This window comes from Misgurnus anguillicaudatus, chromosome 8, assembly GCF_027580225.2.
Source record: "Misgurnus anguillicaudatus chromosome 8, ASM2758022v2, whole genome shotgun sequence".
NCBI classification, from domain to species: Eukaryota; Metazoa; Chordata; class Actinopteri; order Cypriniformes; family Cobitidae; genus Misgurnus; species Misgurnus anguillicaudatus.
Genome location: NC_073344.2, coordinates 3,811,770 through 3,828,254, shown reverse-complemented (window position 1 = coordinate 3,828,254; position 16,485 = coordinate 3,811,770). Strand labels below are relative to the sequence as shown.

Genomic DNA, 16,485 nt, shown 5'->3' with positions numbered 1-16,485 from the left:
TTAAACTATTGGCTGATAGCCAATACTGTAAAAATTGCTTTTATCAACCAATATCAATTATTGGCCGATCTAGTTATCGAGGCATCTCCATTTCAACCACAAAAATGACATTTAAAAAATATATTTTGCATACATTCAGTGAAGCACACACGAAACAATGTGGAGATTTTTTAAATTTTTTTTAGAATAATTTCTATAAACTAAACTATAAAAAGTAACAAAACAAACACAATTGACTGACATGTTATGACAAGTTATATTAAGCAATTTTCCACCGTATTTCAATGGTTCTTCAGGGCAACACCAACAACACCAGAAATACAACAAAGAACAAGTCATAACATAATACATTATATTTCAGATATAATTTGACTCTTAAATGCTCAGGTTGACAGGCCCAAACTTAAAATACAACATTAACTGAAATGTTACAGAAATTTAAATAGCCACTGTTCTTTCCTTAGTCCAAGCAGAGTTTAATTGATATTAGCTTATCAAAATCTTCTTTCTGCAGCAATTTTTCCTTAATAAAAATTTCATTTGATATCATTTGATATCCACTCCATGCAAACTTGTTGAAGCTGTAAGACTGAATTTGCATATCAGATTTGCTAAACCGTTTTTTGACAATCTGCATTTTCAGACTTCTAAAATGAAATGCAAATTTAAAAAAAAAAAGTAATTTCATTGAAAGAGCCATTCTGGTAATGCAACATTGATCCAAGTATGTATTAAGTACATAAACATTGTATTACACTTCAAATACAAAGATAACAATATCTTCCACTAAGCTGTGTCCTGTTATGCTAAAAAAGAATGTGTTAAGAGTGCAAAAAGCCATGTTAAACCTATAGCAAAGCCTTAAAGAGATCACCCAAAAATGAATTTATTTATTTATTTAATGCACTGTAAGTCGCTTTGGATTAAAGCGTCTGCCAAATACATAAATATATAACTTAAGTTTTATATATAATCTCAACACTTTGCTAAATATCTTCTTTTGCCTTTTCATATAGGTTTGAAAGAGTATGTGTTGGTAAATTGTGAGTTTTCATTTGTGGAAGAACCATTCCTTATTACGGTCCATCTTGGTTCACAGGAATGTCCATTAAAAGGAAAAGTGCAAACTTTGTGCAAGTGTAAACACATCAGGAGCAATAAAAGTCTGAAGCATGGAGAAGAAACGCCTTCTGACAGTTTCAATTCATTCTGCCATTTACTTCTCCCTCAGCAGGTAAAAGAGCACAGCCTTTAGGTAGTGACAACAAGCACAGGCAGCTGCCACTAACCAATGAGAACAAAAACTGGGGTCTGTGTTGATTACGCACTTTGTGATGTCTGCCTGTAAAAAAGCAACAAACAAAAAAACTTAACCTAAACCCAGTTTTTCATTCATCAACATTTACAGCAAAATAAAATATCTTTTTTTCAGAGGTCATTTGACAGTGACAAAAGGAAAAGAAACTGCTCAAGTATGTGCCTTTTCAGCCAAAGCCAACACTCAGTAGTCTAAACAATGTTGCATACTGAAGTGACTAATGTTTTAAATGTGCTTTAATTTGGCTTAATTCACTTTCTGGGTTTTTTGTTTCAAGTTAATGGGCCAAAGCTAGGGACATTTGCACAATGATTTCACACATTTCTCAGCCTGGCTATAGTTGAGTCAAAGGGAAATGTATTAAGAGATTAACCAATGAATCAAAAAGACGACAAGGACCCCCCCACTGGGGAAAAAAGCCCTGGCTCCATGCCCTGATCTATTTTACTACACCAATTTTTATGATGGTTTATTTGTATGTATTTGTATATACTGTGTTTATTTAACAAAGATGTTTTACAAAAATGAAGTACAGAACAGAATATTTAGGACAAAACTGATTCTTTATTAATGTCCTTAATAATTATTTTGTTTTCTCAGTAAAATGTATTATGTTTTGAATGAAAAAGCAAAGAATTTAAGTACCCACACCATTATAAAGCATAAGAGGCAAATTCATATAACATAATGTTGAGGTCAACAACAGAAGATAACATCCCTTAATTAGGAATGTTAATTATATAAGACCTTTACACTAATTAATAGTGTGTAAGTGTGTGTGTGTGTGTGTGTGTGTGTGTGTGTGTGTATCCCAGAGGAATCCCTCAGAGCAAAACACACAAAATAGCACGTAGGCACTAGTGCCCACATGTACTGTATGCATCATAAACAGAGAGAATTCTATTAAGCCAGGCCTGTCTTTATATTACACAGCGTTTCACTTTTGTGAACCCAACGATGAAGTCTTTGTTTTCAGGTTCAGTTTGGTCTGTGGGTGTGGCCACTTTCCTACAAAAACAGCAAAGCACTCCTTTAAACACCTTGAGAAACGTTAAGAATAATTTTACTGTAAAAAATTCTTTGCTGCCTTTAATTTTTTTGTTAAATCAACTCAGATTTACAAGTCATGTCAACAGAGATGAGTTGTCACAACTTATAAAATTAAGTTGACTTTTCTCAACTAAATTTTATAAGTTAAAACAACTCACCTGTAGTTATAACAACTCATCTCAAGTCAAGATAAATAATAACAAGTGGAAATGACTTGTAAATATGAGTTGATACAACAAAAAATTTGAAGGCAGCAAAGTATATTTTACAGTGCAACAGCTAATTTAATTGAATTTGTTTGTAGTCGGACTGCCACCAAGCAACAACTAGATTATTATCCTAAAATCAGTAATAGTTCCAAAATCAAGCCTAGATCTTTCAGTGGCAGAAAGAGTTTGATAGATAGGATGAACCTAAATGGTAGGTATGTAAGAGTTGAATTTGGATTTAAATGCAGGCAATCTGCTATGGCTTTGGATGAGGGCCATGTTAAATCTACCTACACAAATGAGCAAAGACATCACAAACATGCCCAGCAAAAACAGCCATGCAATTTAGGGCTGCACGATTCGGAGAAAAAAATCTAATTGCGATTTTTCTGATCAAAATTGCGATTCGCGATTTAAAGTGCGATTCATTGGTATATAATAAAAAAGCTACATCCAGGTTTGTTGTGGTGGTTTCAATAGCACCAAAGAAAGATGCTGTGCTACTGTTTATTTAAGACCTCTTAAACATTGTACCAAGGTGTCTGCAAGACTTTGCTCTTCTGCAGACACACTTTTTTTAAAAATCTAAGAACATTAAACAAAATACAGTTCAACAAAAATGTATTGAAAGTTTTTTTTTTAAATAACATATGGGGCTATATGCCAATGTATTTTGGCTGTCACTACAACAATGCTTCTGACAAGCAAATGTTTAGTTTTTTCTTTTAATCAAAAGACTATACTCATCTTGTTTTACTTTTTTAGGCATCTGTAATAAATGTAAATATATCAGTTATTAGAATCTATGATTTAACATAAGCAAAAAATACAAATAAAACACTGCACAGACCTCACTGTAGGATTTTAAATGTGGAGCTGCAGAAGCTTGTTCAGTTAAGAGTAAGGACTGATTTTGATTTTTGGTGTGTAATAAACATTTCTGACACAGAAAGCACCAGGTTACTGTCTGTCACTTTAAGACACAAGACAGCTTTAAAACTGCTCTGCTTTAATGTACTGATAAACATACAGCTGTTTATGTTCAATTAGACAAGAAGGAAAACTTAAGTTTAGTGATCACGCGTGTGCTGACTACTTGCTGTGTGCGCGCTTCATGAACCCTCATGCATGTAAATATACTTTCAAAGCAGTGCAGATGTGCGCGTGCAAGAAAGTATAATGTACCTCTTTCGTCTGCTGTGTTTCGGGCTTTAATGAAACCTGCTTATAATCTGATGAGGCGCTTGTCATTGTTTGCGATGCATGACGAGAAACGGACGTATATAGCGTACACCTTTCTTTAAGTCCAACATTACACAAAAGGGAAATGTTTTCGCGCATTTCTGTCCTCTCATTTGCCTGTTAATGAGTTATAATGGGTTTTAAAAATGACTGAATCTGCCAACTTCCATGACATTCCGCGTTGTGCAGTTAATTCCATTTGTATGCATTTAGCGAATCTGTCCGTGTTTTCCGCATCGCGGAAATCATATGGCCGTACACTTTGTTGGGAAGTTGAACTGCTGCTCGCGCAATGGCGTTATCTGACGTTCAGTCAGCACCTCAGTGTTAATGCCCTCTATTGGTTTAAACTGCATCAAACGTAAAATGCGCATGAAGCGAACTGTCAAAAACGGCGTACTAGATGATTGTTATATTTGATAGTACTGAATCGAAATGATCGCAGCTTTTGCGATTCGAAAATCGCACCCATCCAAATCGCGATTTCGGTTTAAAAACGATGAATCCTGCAGCCCTACCATGCATACACCATCACAGCTTCTTATTCAACAGGTTCGCTGAACTGTGTATGCCATCTAAGACTTTGATAACAGCCATATTACAGAAACATTTAATCAGAGTGCTAAGTGTGCTAAGGCCGACGGAAAATTAAAAGTTGCGATTTTCAAGGCCGATATGGCTAGGAACTATACTCTCATTACGGCATAATAATCAAGGACTTTGCTGCCGTATCATGGGTGCAGAAGGCGCAATGATATTACGCAGTGCCTTAAAATAGTCCCCTGCTATTGAAAGTTACCAAGGAAACTACTTTCAGCACTGCGTAATATCATTGTTTCATATTTAAGCATTTAATTTTTTATTTTCTATATTAGTGGGTTTAGGCTATCATCAGCTAGTATTTTTATAGAGGGCAATAATAACTGATTCAGGGTGGCTGGAAATCTGTCATCACTGTCGTTTGTAATTTACTGATTTCTTGTGTAGGGTAAGTTTATGAAAATATAACTTTGATATCTTTTATATTGACCAAGGCTATGTCAAAGATTCAAATAAATGATTGGAGTCAAACTTTCATGCTCCTAATCTCATAATCCTAACCCTAGCCTAAATTTCACAGACAAGGTCACACATGTGTAATTGTAGGTAAAGTTTTGCTCTATAGCCGGGGTAACGTCGGTCCTGGAGTGTCGTTGTCCTGCAGAGTTTAACTCCAGCTCTAATCAAGCACACCTGTACAAGAAAATCAAGGTCTAAAGAGTCACTTAAAAAACTACAGGTAGGCAAGGTTTTATCAGGGTTGGAGTAGTCTCGCGTAGCTGAAGGTCTGGTGTTTACTGAATACTGAATACTGAAGGTCTGGTGTTTTACGCTGCTTTTTCTAGACAAAGCCCGCCCACGAGCTGTTTGACCGACATGTCAAACAACCAATCACAGTTTTATTCGTCTAGCGTCACGTTTCGGACTCCCCACAATAACGAGCCGGCTGGCAACAAGTCAGTTATTGAAATAACCAGCCGCAACCGATTAGCATCTAAATAAACAACATTACTCACCAGAGAACAACGTTGTGCACTTCATCAACAGCCACACCAATGAGACGCTCCCGTTAAACATCTGTTTGAAGGAGAACCGAACTTTTTGACTCTACTAACTGCCTCAAGCAAAACTCTTGGACGTCTTTTAGAGAGTCTATGCCGCGAACTTTGCATATTTTTGAGAATCCAATGTTTAGCAGATTATGATAACTGGTCATTATTATCCACGTGAACACGACTGATTCTCTTCCTCAATGGAATGTCAGAGCTTTGTTTTTCAGGAACCGAAACTAATCGCGACACTCGCGTCTCCTGGAAATCCGTTTTATTTCAACCAATCAAAGACAACTTTGACATTCTCACAGGGTTTCCAGAAAAGTGTACGAAAAACATCAGACGTTCAGCCAACAGTCTGTGGGCGTGACGTCTGAGGCTGAGACTAGGTTGGAGCTAAAATCTGCAGTTCATCTGCACTCCAGGACCGACGTTGCCTACCCCTGCTCTATAGGAAAATTACATCTCTTATGGTTTGACTTTTCTAAACTCTGTGTTGGTCTAATACTTTAAGGGGCGGTTTCCCGGACCAGGATTAGCTTAATCCAGGACTAGGCCTTAGTTTAATTAGGAAATATAACTAACATGCCTTATTAAAAACATTACCTGTGTGCATTTTGAGGTAAAACAAAGGGCAATGATGTATTTTAAGATATGTCAGTGCAAGTTGTTTTCAGTTTGGAGAGCTCTTAAAAGTGTTTAAGTCTAGGACTAGTCTAATCCCTGTCTGGGAAACCACCCCTAAATGTAACTGGACTTATTTCTTACCCAGCCTCCTCTTCTTTTTAACCAGGACACAAGGCTTTTGTGAACAAACTCGCCCATGCAGTCAACAATAAGGTGCACCATGGCTGGATGGCCATGTCGAACACAGTCAACAGCTAGAGCTCCAGCCACTGCATACAGGGACACAATCTTCCCCCATGTTACCCCTGTACAGAGAGAGATCATCCAGTTAAAAGTCTGCCCTATTTTACACAAAATTCCACATGAATAGCATATTTAAAATGACAACCTATTTTGAAAAACAACATGTTACATTTTGGATACTTCTTTCTAACCTAACCAATTAAGATTCAATTAGCAACAAGTCAGAATTGGCCCCAATAGCTTATATGCCTGTACATGTAGGCCTATGCAAGTATACTGGTGGTAGTGTGTATGACAGAACTGTAGCCAGGTGAGTCAACTGTACAGAAGATAATTTAAGATCTCATTTGTTGGATAATCCTTTACCTCCATTTCTTATGGGGTGGGTTATTGTTACATAACTGTATCAGCAGCCAGACAAGAAGAGTTAGGAACAGAGTAGACATTTTCATTAGCAGAGCAAACATGCTCTCTGCAAACTATTACTTTATATCAAACAACTGTTAAAGTGGCCATTAATAGAGATAATGTGATAAAATAAACCAAGAGAGACTTGGAAAGCAAGTATACTGAAAATCCATACCGAGTGCACTTTAACCACATTCTCTAAATTAGAAACTTAATACAGTGATGGTATGAGATGGCAAAGCCATACCATTATTATATTTTAAGTGTTTTTGTCCCCTTAATCCTGCTCAGTCACCTAATCTGAGACAAAATGAGGAAAAAATGAGAACAGAAGGCTATTGGGGCATACAAAAAGTAAAGTAATTTAAAGTTCAAAACCCACAATGCCCTCTGTATATAGTGAGATTACAACATAAGCTTACTGTACAACTCGGAGACATCATATCAACAACAAAATATTACAGATTAATGAAGACATCTTGCATATAATACAGTAGTTGTACACTGGACCTGGGTTTTGAAGGAATGGTTGTCAAGGGAAACACTGAGTAGGTTTTTCCTTGCATATCACTAAAATAAAACAGTGATTTTAACGGTTTATCAACCAACACTTTGTTGACACAATAGCATTTCGACTGTCTGGCCAGTGCATGCCAGTGCTTTGAAAAGGCTGGGCCAATGGCCTTCGACCTCCAGCTCAGAGGCCAGAATCTATACCCATCCACCCCCAACCCCTAACCCATCTAACCCTGAGCATTTAATAAATAATTGAAGAAAATAATCAACATGTTTCAGTAATTGAACAATTTGCTCTTAACATCTCTGTGTGGTACATTTTTCAATAGATAAATCTACCCAAATCAGAACTACCAAATGCATATCAAGGAACCTACATGTAAACGTTCACATAATATAACCTTAAATTATCTCATATATCCATTTCTAAAAAGTCTAAACTAAAATCAGGCATTCCTGTATGCATAGACTGAAAAGACAAGCCTATACACCCTAAAGGTACTGTAAGTTCCTTTGGATAAAGCATCTGCCAAACGCATTCATGTAATGTAAACATCAAATCCAAGAAGAAGACACTTCACAGAGACCTACAGTCTACCCTGAAGAGCTGCCCACACTGAAAGCAGGCTATGAATGATTTGCTAAATGTTATATATGAGAGTTCAAGTAAGGCATGCAGTCATGTAATCTAAATGGAATTGCATGGTTTTACATGAAATATGAGTGACATACGCAGCAAAGGGAATGAGAGCCTTCATGGTGCGCAGACAATGTTTACGTTTCAAGAATAAAATATAGTTCTTTCTGAGTTCTCTGTAAGTGCAGCACTGTCTCTGCATGTATTTATAAATGTCAGAATGGATTGATTTTTACCCTCCCTAAAGAAGTAGAGAGTAGAGTCTCCGTATGAATCAATTTTAAGGAAATTGTGCTTTCGTCTCTTCTTTATTCTTAAGATTATATCTTAATCTTATAAGAACATAATAGTGGAAATATACCATGTAATCATCTAAATTGTTTTTCCTACTAAATGTATATCAAGACTATAAATGTTTACCAACCTGTGGAAAAAATTTCTGCAGCGACAGCCAAAAATGCATCAGATACTATACTCTCAGAGGAAACTGTAATGTTGAGCTGCCGTGCTACGTTGCGGTATACATTGGGACGCAAGTATTCCAGTTCATCACCTAGGAGACAGTAGAGAAAGAAAGAGATGATGTCTTTTATTTCCTTGACTCAAAAATCACTCTTCCTATTACAAGAAGAAATAGTTTAGGCATGACACAACAATATTCTGTATACACAAAACTTATATTATTCAGTTTTACTTAAAAACAAACAACCGAATTACCCTCTGTATAGGAAATTATTCTTTTTTTGGCTGAGAGTTTTAGTAAATCCAGGGCAATACAGGGTTAATTTGGTTAAGTGTGGGTGGGGAACCCTCAATCTGTCTTGTGATAATGATCTGCATGTTTGCATACTTTGTCCATAAAAAGCAACTCCTCCTAGTACCCAGTTGTATCCAACTAAAATTTTTGTACTTTTCCCTTTTAGCAAGAGATAAACAGATTTTTATTAGAAAAAAGACAGATAAGACATAAAAATAACTTATCCTGAGGAAAGTGATCTGATACATGTGTAGAGGGTTCATCACTGAAAGAAGGTTGACATGTTAATGAAAACGTCCAATCCTGAGAAGTCTCTGAAGGCTGATTATTTAAAGTTGCATGAAAGGAAGGAAGTCATGCGAAACAAGCTAGTTCACAACAAACTTACAAGGTTCAAAAGGCAAGATGCTTGTCAATAAATGAGACATGCTGTATATAACACTGTAAATGTGTTGTTAACTATTACTCAATTGTATAAAGTAATTATGAGGAAATTGATAAACAGAAATTAGATTTATTTGGAATATATTAAAAAAAAACTAACTAACTAACAACAACACCTACTACTAACACTACTACTACTACTACTACTGCTAGGCTACTGCTACTACTACTACTACGACTACTTCTACTTCTACTACCCAGTACCCACATCCTAAATTGTACTGAATTGTAAACATCTTATTAATGAGGCTAACTATACTTTACCTGTCTATATAACACAATATGTAGTAGGCTATTGTATGTAGCCCACCCATGCATGTTATGGGCTACATACCATGTACATATGACCACATTAGCACCATTTATTATGAATGATAGTGTGTCAACATAACTGTAGCTATTTTGTATACATACATAGCTATACAGACATACACGTGGCTATACTGAACAGCACGAGGGCAGTTTTTCATAAAAATGAGTGTACATAAGTTAAGTGAATATCTTACCCAGCCACAGCAGGACTGAAGATACTTCAGCCAGTGTTCCTCCCGATGATCCTTGCTCCGGTTTAGACCACCCGATTCCAGCCCGGTGGAGTCTGGAGTGAATGTAATCCCTACACAACACTTTCGACTGAGATACGAGCTCCTTATCTGTGGAAGAGCGATCAAACACCTCCATGATTTCAGCCGCAAACACTGAGGAGCGGCGTAACATCTCCATGCCCTTCATTTGCGTAGACCAATTAAAAACTCTCTAATCACGAGATCCACCTATATCACCGTGTATGGAGATGTTTCTTATCCACCTTTCTGTTGGAGGTTGCATGAAGAAGAAATCGAAATGAAATTGTACGTTATTCGGCGATGATAAATTAATAATATGACGAATTAAATCACATTCGTTGCAAAATACACAATTGAACTGTCGAAGAACTTAAAGAGAATGATCGTGGGTCCAACACTGCAAAATGTGATTTTTTTTTTTTTAAAGTTATACGTAGATGAATAGATTCAATCTCACCGTTTGGTTACTTGGAATGAATAAGTTAACCAGGATCAATGATCGTCTGTCTCGTTTCTTTTGACTCATTTAATTTCTACAATAGCTAAATTCTTCGCTACAACCTCTTGCAAAGTACGTTTATATGCTACTGCTGTTACAAGAGGCGCCGAGTGCTGGATTAGTCTGTTTAAAAGATGGGTTGTAACCACAGGCACAAGTCTCCTTCTATGGAAAAGCTCTCCGTTAAGGCGGGGATAACTCGTATTATCATGGCTTTGATAATCCGCCCCCCTCCAACAGCACAGATTTTAACTAGCTAATCCTTAGAGAGCAAAATGCTTTGCCTTAGCCTATACCATAACGTTAAAGCAATCTATACGTCTACCAATTCATCGGTCGACTACCCTGCTATTTCAAACTGTCAACTAGCTACTGATGAAATCAGATGGATTAACATGTCTGTCATATTTCAGCACTAGTCTGTTTCATTAAAGCCCAAATCTTTTCATTTGTCACCTAATGATTGTTTTCAGGTCATGATCAAAAATGTTTAGTGGACCACTAAGATTTTACCCTAAAATGCTGAGTTGTTTTAAGCCATGGTTGGGTCAAATATTAAAAAGGTCTAGGTTTACCAATGCTTGGGTTTGTCAATATTTTCCCCTTCTTATAAACTTCTACCCCGTTACACAGTTTGTAACAAAAATACAGTAGATTGGTGTCAAATTGTAGCTCAGTTTTGAAAATTTAATTTAATACAAAAGAATGGTTTAAAATGAACAATGATGCTTATTTCTCTACATGTATTAATTTATTTATCTTACGTTTATTCTATTTAAAAAGAATAGTAAAATGTTTTGCATATACTGTATGTTATTTAAATATAATGTATCAGGCCTACAGTAGATAATCATAAACAGAGATAATCATATTTTTTCAATTCCATGCCCCATCTTTGATAGAGCTGTTGTGCAAGTCTTAAAGGAATAGTCTACCCTTTTGCCATATTAAACTGTTATTACCTCAACTTAGACAAATTAATACATATCTATCTTTTTTCAATGCGTGCACTGTACAGCACATCGTGAATGTGTTAGCATTTAGCCCAGACCCATTCATTCCTAGGGTACCAAACAGGGAAGCCACCAAACACTTCCGTGTTTTCCCTATTTAAAGACTGTTACATGAGGAGTTATACCAGTAAGTATGGTGCAACAAAATAAAACTTTTTTTTGTATCATAGGAATGAATAGGGCTAGGCTAAATGCTAACACATTCTCTCACAACGCGCTGTACAGTGCACGCATTGAAAAAAGATAGGTAATTAGGTATGTATTAATTTGTCTAGGTTGAGATAATAACATAGCTTAATATGGCAAAAGGGTAGACTATTCCTTTAACTGTTTTTGCTCTAAGTTTGGCAGTTTCAATTTCTTGGAGCCACCCACCCGGCCAAAACAATGACTGTCCCAGAAAAATTTACTAAACTATTGTACCCCAAGATTTGTTTTGACATGCCATGTAATAAAGAGGAATATGCTAAATATATTGGTTTCTGTTGAATGTTTAATACTATTTCAACAGAGAACAACAAAAAGTGTACTGAAGTAAAACATAGGGAACTATACCTACTTCTAAAAAAGAGGCAGAAAAGAACAGAAAGTAGATCATTTGACAGTTCTGTCAAACACATGATGAAGTTTATCTCAATGTCACTGATCCAGTTCCTTTTTTTCTGACCGCATTTGAGGTTTCCTCTGTATCTTTATCCTAGTTTAAAATGTTGCTATTATTAAGGCCTATCATACAGTATTTAAACTGTGACAGTTTATCTTGTTACTTCAGACAGTTTATCAGTTATGATGTAATGTAAAACACATTTTTAGAAGAATTTGTTTTACCCACATCTGTTACAGTTTAAACATGCAAAATTATAAATCTAATTCTGCAAATAGGATCTTTACTTCCAATTTATCAAATAGTTTTATTATTACACACCACAGAATAGTTGCCTTTTCATCTATTTCCAGTGAAAAATGAAAGTCCCTAAACTCTATGACACACTAAAAATACAAGTATTCTTCAGTATGCATTAACACACCACACCTCTTTTCTTCCCTTAGAGATCATACTTTTTCGGCAGAACCTGTGCTTGTCATTGCATGTTGATTATATGACCTATTTTCTACCTGAATCATATTTTGGAAATTTTATTATCACTGGTAACAAATAAAATATTGTGGATTTGTGTAAATCAAGAATAACTGAGAATAATATATTTCAGACAAAATGTTTATAATTTTTTATTAGTGCAATATTTTGATACAATGCTGCTCCCTACAGGGCAAAAACTGAATGTGTGATTAAATTATAATGCGAAATAATACAATACAACAAAAGAGGTGTCTTTTGTCAGAACAACACCATTAACATTCAATCTACGAACCAGGATAAAAGACACCATGTTAATAGGAATGTTTAAAATGTATTTAAATACCTTTCTCACTGGAATTTACAGTGAGAATTTAATCAAAGGAAAGCACTGAAATGAAAGCAGCCTACAAATAATATTAAAACAGTTTATAAACTATTATATTGTTTGTGCTTTAATTTTCAGCTTGTGTTATTATTTCCATATGAAATATGGGGTTTCTCAATTTGTAGACTGCATACGTCATCAATTACGTCTTATTTTAGAATATTAACAATTAAAAAGTTGACTATTATTCTTAGCTAATCGTAAATTGTTTTACTGGGAATGTAATGCTCAGTTAACTTAAATAAACCATGCTTGATGACGTATGCCTGCATATGCGACCTCCGCAGGCTGCAGCCTTCGGATTGAGAAAAGGCCACAAAATAATATCCTTATTAGTTAATGCAACCAAATAATGCATTTCAAAACAGTGTGTTGGAATTATTGTAATAAACCCTGTTGAAGTATCAAACGCAGCAAGCAATTGTCTTAAAGTATCTTTATTTCACACAGTATATTTTTAAAATGTAGACACGGGCATAGCACAGGTACGGGAAGGGCACAAGGCACGCAGGGTTACCAACAATTTCACACATCAATTCATCTGCACACAGTGAGTTTTAAATGTTAACACATCACACATTTGTTTTACTCAAAGGGGCACGCCAACCTACACCGCACACAGTGAACACACAGAAAGGGTATAACTGCGTCCCATATCCCCAACTCCCCTCCCACGCAAACCGCCCGACCTACAATTAACAATTTATCAATACATAAATACATAAGTTAAAATCACTTCCCTCTCATCGGGTCATCTAGACCCATCCATCAGGGGAGAAGAACCAGGGCAGTAGCCAATGCAGTTTGGATGGGCAGGCGTAGGTAGAGGCGGTGTCTAAAGTTCATTCATAAAAGTCCAGCCATCCGTCACCGGGCGAGTAGTCCACACTCTGGAGCGATTACGTAAGATAATGCACAAAATATCAGCCCGCAGTCTTTCGAGGCAATGGTGATACTAATAATTCATTCCCCCCTCTGACTCCACTCTCTCATATTTTCAGCTAACTAACTAAATATCTTCATCTCCGGAGGACCTATTGTCCCCGAGAGACAGCAAACGTACCCCACAAAGAAATCACCACCTCGACACGCTCGCTCTCCTCTCTGCCTCTTTTAAAACCTGCGTCTTTCCGCTCCGTCCACAGGTGCATGCAATCAGAATAATTATGTGAATTGTAATTTCTCTGCAATTTAACACAAACCCCTTTCTTTCTAGCTTTATTACAGACCCACACCAACTCCCCCACTGAATAATATTGGACTCGGGCCCGAAAATCAATTTTTTTTTTTGCTGAACAGAAGCTTGCGACTGATGGTGTTGTACTGCTCCTACCACAGTGGACAAAGTCTCAGCCATACGTTGCACATACTCATTTGGAGATTCAAAAGTCTCCTCAAAATTTACATTCAACATCACATCTACTGGTAATACCATCTCCCCCCCAAAAACCACCTTGTATGGAGTAAAACCAGTAGTTGCATGTACACTACTGCGATATGCCATCATTACGTAAGGCAACAATGAATCCCAATTATGTTGGTTCTTATCCACAAAGAGAGACAACATAGACAGCAAAGTCCTATTAAAACGCTCAATGAGCCCATCTGACTGAGGGTGGTAAGGAGAGGTGCGGGTTTTGTTAATATCCAACAACCGACACAAAGTGCTTCCTGGTTGGGCAAAGCAAAAGCTTCCGTCCACTTCGAAAAATAATCGCCAACAACCAAAATAAAACGATTTTTATTGCCAGTTTCAGGGAGTGGACCCAAAATATCCAGGGAAACCCGCTCATAAGGGCGAGACATAACTGAGGGAACAAGCGGAGCCTGAGGGTTGCGGGCTGGAAGCTTCCGTGAGGCACAATCCACACATTCACTACACCACCTTCTCACATCTGCGAACCACCCTGGCCAATAAAAACGGTCTTTGACTTTACCTTGCAATTTTTGTACTCCAAGGTGGCCACCAGTAATCGCATTATGAAGCATCGTTAACACTTTCGGTACCAAACATCTTGGGAGCACAGCCTGTATTTTATTAGCTGCATCAGAATTACAGGGAGGTATCCGCACCAATAACTGATTCCGTATCTGCAGCTGATCCCAAACTGCCATAAATTTTCATAACTCTGGGTGGTCCCTTATCTCTCCACACTCCTTTGGTGACTTGGTTAACAACTGAATCAACTGACTTAATTCGTTATCCTCCCTCTGTAACTTCACCAAATCATCTTCCAACTTTTCTCTGGCTGGTGGTTCCACACTCGAATCAACAACCTGTACTGTTCTCACTGGACACTTGCACACAACTTGCTTGGGTTCCTTACTCGCAATTGCATTCAGGCCCGGCAGTCTTGACAAAGTATCTGCATTAGCATGTTGCTTACCAGCCCTATGGACAATCCTATACTGAAAGCTTGATAGCTGTTCTAACCAACGAGCCAGCTGTCCTTCCACTCCCTGGAAATTATGAAGCCACCGTAGGGAAATATGATCTCTATGTAATACAAATTCCGCCCCCAAAAGATAATGTTTGAAATGTTTTGTAAAAGTTACCATACTCAACAATTCCTTTTTGGTGGTTGCATATTTTCGTTCTTGTTTTGTTAAGGATCGGCTTGCATACGCCACCACACGCTCCATCCCTCCCTCCACCTGGGATAATACAGCACCAATCCCAACATCTGAAGCATCGGTATCAAGAATAAATGGTTTTAGGAGATCAGGGTATGCTAAAACTGGGGCTGATATCAAACATGACTTAAGGGTTAAAGAGGCTCTTTGACAATCCTCTCCCAAGTGGAACTTCCTGCCCTTTTCTGTCAGTTGGTGCAAAGGCCGAGCAATCTCAGCAAACCCCTTAATAAAGTGGCGGTAGTAGGAGGCCAGCCCCAGAAAACTTTGTACCTCTGTCTGGTTCCTAGGGACCGGCCATCCCCGTACCGCCTCAACCTTAGAAGGGTCGGCCTTACCACCCTCGGCCGAAATAACGTGTCCTAAATAAGATACTTGTTTAGCAAACAGATGACATTTAGAGGGTTTCACTTTCAAATTGGCCTCATACAAATTTTTAAAAACTTGCCCCAGGCGCTCTAAATGTTCCTGAAAAGTTTTCCCAAAAACTATTATGTCATCAAGGTATACCAAACATGTAGTCCACTGGAGGTCTGCCAAAATCAAATCCATTAACCTTTGAAAGGTAGAAGGAGAGTTACACAGACCATAACTTAAAACATTAAACTCATATAGACCTTGTCGTGTAATAAACGCAGTCTTAGGTTTGTCTTTTGGGTCAACCTCTACCTGCCAGTACCCACTGGCTAGGTCAAGAGTGGAAAACCAACAAGCATTTGCCAAACTGTCAAGTGCATCGTCTATCCTTGGGAGGGGATACGCATCTTTCTGTGTGACATCATTCAACTTCCTATAGTCGATACAAAAACGGAGGCTACTATCCTTTTTCCTAACTGGCACCACCGGAGCTGCCCATGGGCTGCTAGAAGGTTGTATAATTCCATTGTCCAACATTTGTTTTATATGCTCTGTTACTTCATGTTGCAAATGCAAGGGGACCCGACGAGGAGCCATTTTAATAGGTTTAGCTACCCTGGTCTCAATCTGGTGGTGAACAAGATGCGTCCTACCTAAATCTGTGTCCCCTGTACTAAAAAGCTGGTTATAACGCTCTAACATTTGGCGGATCGCCAGCATTTGTTCCATATTAAACGCTCTGGAGTCTAATCCAAAATGGGAAATTAAGGCATCAGTAGACCATACTGTCTTTTCGTGACCGTCTTGGTCCACTTCTTCCGCCCCTTCACCCACCTCTATATTTGTAGACAACTCTCCAATTTTCATTCCATCACGTAAAGTGTGGGCTTCTTCAGTGACATTAATA

At 37.5% G+C, this 16,485-nt stretch overlaps 1 protein-coding gene across 2 annotated transcripts; it reads right to left on the bottom strand.

Annotated features, from left to right (window-relative positions):
• Positions 1 to 242: 242 nt before the first annotated feature.
• On the bottom strand, positions 243 to 11,007 carry boka (BCL2 family apoptosis regulator BOK a). 2 transcript variants are annotated; one of them, XM_055214028.2, is made up of 5 exons: positions 10,067 to 10,612; positions 9,550 to 9,855; positions 8,267 to 8,395; positions 6,180 to 6,343; positions 243 to 1,342 (listed from the first exon to the last, which is right to left on the bottom strand). In XM_055214028.2, the coding sequence occupies exons 2-5, from the start codon at positions 9,773 to 9,775 to the stop codon at positions 1,217 to 1,219; spliced, it is 645 nt and encodes a 214-aa protein (XP_055070003.2). In that variant the 5' UTR covers positions 9,776 to 9,855; positions 10,067 to 10,612; the 3' UTR covers positions 243 to 1,216. The 2 variants fall into 2 exon arrangements, with proteins under 2 accessions (XP_055070003.2, XP_055070005.1); XM_055214030.2 differs by lacking the exon at positions 243 to 1,342 and adding an exon at positions 2,084 to 2,326 and having other exon boundaries at positions 10,067 to 11,007.
• Between the last annotated feature and the right edge of the window lie 5,478 nt (positions 11,008 to 16,485).

Coding starts and splice junctions, on each gene's coding strand:
- boka (XM_055214028.2), bottom strand. CDS start 9,775: ATGAAGGGCATGGAGATGTTACGCCGCTCCTCAGTGTTTGCGGCTGAA. Junction 8,396..9,549: donor TTCAGTCCTGCTGTGGCTGG/GTAAGATATTCA, acceptor ACTGTCTCCTAG/GTGATGAACTGGAATACTTG. Junction 1,343..6,179: donor TAAAAAGAAGAGGAGGCTGG/GTAAGAAATAAG, acceptor GCTTTTTTACAG/GCAGACATCACAAAGTGCGT.